At 35.2% G+C, this 3,631-nt stretch overlaps 1 protein-coding gene across 1 annotated transcript; it reads right to left on the minus strand.

The window, feature by feature from the left end:
- Window positions 1–1,017: 1,017 nt before the first annotated feature.
- Window positions 1,018–3,359, minus strand: LOC119570282 (lipid droplet-associated hydrolase-like). Its single transcript, XM_037918088.1, is given in 8 exon segments — window positions 1,018–1,519; window positions 1,522–1,601; window positions 1,604–1,694; window positions 1,696–1,817; window positions 2,275–2,405; window positions 2,701–2,774; window positions 2,967–3,070; window positions 3,347–3,359. Coding segments are annotated over 8 exon segments (972 nt in total). The 3' UTR covers window positions 1,018–1,162.
- Between the last annotated feature and the right edge of the window lie 272 nt (window positions 3,360–3,631).

The following is a 3,631-nucleotide window of genomic DNA, read 5'->3' on the forward strand; positions in this document are numbered from 1 at the left end:
AAAAAAGACTAGATTACCCACTCAATGAATCTCGGTCAGTAATAGAAACGTATTCTTCAAGCATTCATTATTATAAACAAAATTACCATAATCTCTCACAGGTATAAACTGTATCTTTAGCAAAATAAAGATTGAAAATGGTTTAATGAGCCTTCTTAACCCCTTAAATATATTCTTGGTCAGAGGGTATATGCTGTTTTCTTATAGAAAATATTCCTTTAAGCTTCTGAACCAATTACACAGCTGCCACGAAATAGTTGCTCATTAATGCTGTATAAAACATGCACACATGCATGCACCCACCCACCCACCACAAAACAACAAACAACAACAAAAGAGAGAGAGAGAGAGAGAGAGAGAGAGAGAGAGAGAGAGAGAGAGAGAGAGAGAGAGAGAGAGAGAGAGAGAGAGAGAGAGAGAGATATGAACTTATGTACATCAGCTACATAAATATTAAACCTTTCCCGACGGGTAGTATTCATAGCAGCCTGGGCCTCGCTGCTGGGGGCTTATATCGTCGCCCTAGCATGCGCGACCACTCATTCCAAATACCAGCATCCCAAGGAGGATATGATGTATTTTCAGTTTTCATTATTTTCTAAAGTCTCTACTTGCCATATTTCCTAATAAATCTAGACTGAAGGGCATTTTTGTTGTTATATAGACTTCATAGTTGATCATTATTCAGTCTATAGTCTGAATAAAATACGCAGTGTGTGGCATCATGGAGTTGAAATCGTCGGTTTGTTGCATTTTTTTTTCCACAGTAAAAATGACTGTTAAAAACGACTTATCACACTTTCAGTGGCAGAAAAATAATATTTTGCCGTGATTGTAACAAAAAAAAAAACAAAAAAACTCATGGCATGTCCATACATACACCATGGCATGTACATACATGCCCCGGCAGATAGTCCCGCCATGCCATGGCATGTGCGTACATGCCACCCGTCGGCAAAGGGTTAATCATTAACCATGTACAAAGTCTAAATACCACTGGGTAAATAAATAAACCAATAAATATAATTTTTATCCAGCATGACTACAATACTTTGCCATTAATATAGTTCATCCAATCCATGTTCTGCTGACTAGCCAAATTAATCACTTAATTATTAGTAAATGCATATTCTTAACAAATGCTTGCATACTGCAAGTTTTCTCAAGATATCCAATGGGCCACCTTTTCTCCCATGGGCTCTGAGCTCTTCAGAACAAAAGCATGTGCGTGTCCTTCCTGACACACTTGGGCATTAACTTCTTTCACCTTTGCTATCAGATCCTGGTGATAGGACAGAGGACACCAGCCATCATTTGCACCATAATAGAGCATTACCTTGCCCTTGTGTTTCTCAAGTGCTTTTAGATTGGGCATAAGTACCTCATTCAATTCACTGTATGCCATCCAGAGGACATTCTGTATAATCTTGGGATTCAAGAGCTCAATTGAGGCCTTTATTACATGTTTATGTGCTTTTCTTCCAAAATATATATATAGCAAGCTCTCCTTTATCTTCTTTTTGGTATAAAACTTGCAATGATGGCCAAGAAAATGGTAAGCCAACGGAAATAGCAGAGTACAGGCCAAAGACGAGTCCCTTTGGTGAGTCCTTCATTCTCTCTATGGTGGGGAACAGGAGGTAACTATACTTTATATTTATATCTGTGCTATCCTCAAATGCCTGAAGGACATCTGAGGATTATCTGACAACCTATAGAATGTCCAACAAGTGTAACTTTTGCTCCTTTGGGAACAAAATCATGGATGAAGTCAATCTTGTGTCTAAGTTGGTCATTTAGGTCATACACATCCTTCCCTGTGGATGAATTACAGAAAGATCAATACTGTTAACTACACTAGTAGTGCTACTATAAATATACCAATACAAGGATAGAAAGTTTATGCTACATAGCTTTAAAAGATACCATGATCAAAGGACTGCAGTGGTCATTCTAACAATCTAGACATAGCCACTCATTCCACATCCAGAAGAAAAACTATGCAATATCAAAATCTCAAATTAGTAAATGCCTTAATTACTATTTAGAAAATGTTACAGCCTACTATTTCAAAATATCAAAATACTTAACAGCTGTTGGATTTAAGGTTTAGTCAATTATAAATTTTCAATGCTTGTAAGGGCCTTTTTTTCCAAAGGACTTATAAAAGTCTTTTGGATAGATTTCCTGGCAAAATAATTATAGGATTAAAAAAATATATATAGTATTTCAGGATTAATGAAGGATGTTGAGCTAAGGAACTGAATCTCTTACCAAGCTGTGACTTAGTATAAGAGGTACAGCAATGTCCAGCATGGGAAACAGCCCAAACAGCATGAGTGCCCTTTAGAGTCATATATATGGTCTCCATGAAGCTGGTGTAATAGCCTGTCACACCTGGATTTCTGGAGAAAAAGACATATAATAAATACTTTACTGTAATAACTTAAAAAAAAGTCTCCTAAGCTGAAAAGAGAATTTCTATTGTTATAACTATATGCGATAGAAACAATATGATTCAGAATTACATTGTTTAACTAGTTTGTTTAAAAATGTTATGGGTGAAAGAATAAAATGTATATATTACTACTAATACAAAGAACAAGTGATTTATTATGCATTGAGTTTTAAAAATAAAAGCAAAAACTATAATAAAATACCTTATTATGTAATTACTTTTCATGTTATCAGATAAACGAACCTGGGATGATTAGCACTATGTCATTCGGTTTTTTCCTCAAAAAGATGGCCCAACACACAAAAAATCTGTTGGTCTTTTACCCACAAGTAGTTCTTTCCTTTCTAATACTCTGTCATTCTGCCCAGAGTTAAATTCTGAAAAAGAGGATTAATCAAATTAACTTCTTATATCTAGCTATAATTCTGTCTATATAGCCAGTTGAATGACTGCTGATGACTCCCATGGTTAAAATCTATCACTCAGTACAGTGGGTAGTCAGTATTACTCTGGAAGGAGTGATATCCATGTACTGGAAAACATAGTGGGTAAAACTAAGCTTCTCTTGATTAACCAACTGCCCCCGGAAGGCATAAATACATCCCAAGCCCACTGTAAATTTAGTTTATTAATTGCGTTTACACAGAATGAGTCAAGAAGTAATCCTATCAATATCACTTGTTTATGATTTTCCCTATTTTTGGAAAGATTTATTTATTTATTTTTTTTTTTTTACTTTATCATTCTCATTGTTACTAGTATATCAATATTATAATAATCACAATTTCAATAACAATACCAACATTCCTATATTAAGAACATTAGTAAAGAACAAACTTCCATCAAATTCATGGAATCAGGAAATGAGGTGCAGTCACTCAACCCTACTAAGAGACTCCATTGTGGCTGAGCATTTATGGTGCCATCTGTGTGCAAAAAAATTCACACACACACACACACACACACACACACACACACACACACACACACACACACACACACACACAACCACCACACACACACACACACACACACACACACACACAACACACATACAATACAAATCAGTTATATACTAATACACTACTATACATATACATACACTATAATCATACACAATACATATAATACTACATATACACTTATATACTACTATACACATACACCTATATA

The sequence above is a fragment of the Penaeus monodon genome, unplaced genomic scaffold (assembly GCF_015228065.2).
Source record: "Penaeus monodon isolate SGIC_2016 unplaced genomic scaffold, NSTDA_Pmon_1 PmonScaffold_23844, whole genome shotgun sequence".
Lineage (NCBI taxonomy): Eukaryota > Metazoa > Arthropoda > Malacostraca > Decapoda > Penaeidae > Penaeus > Penaeus monodon.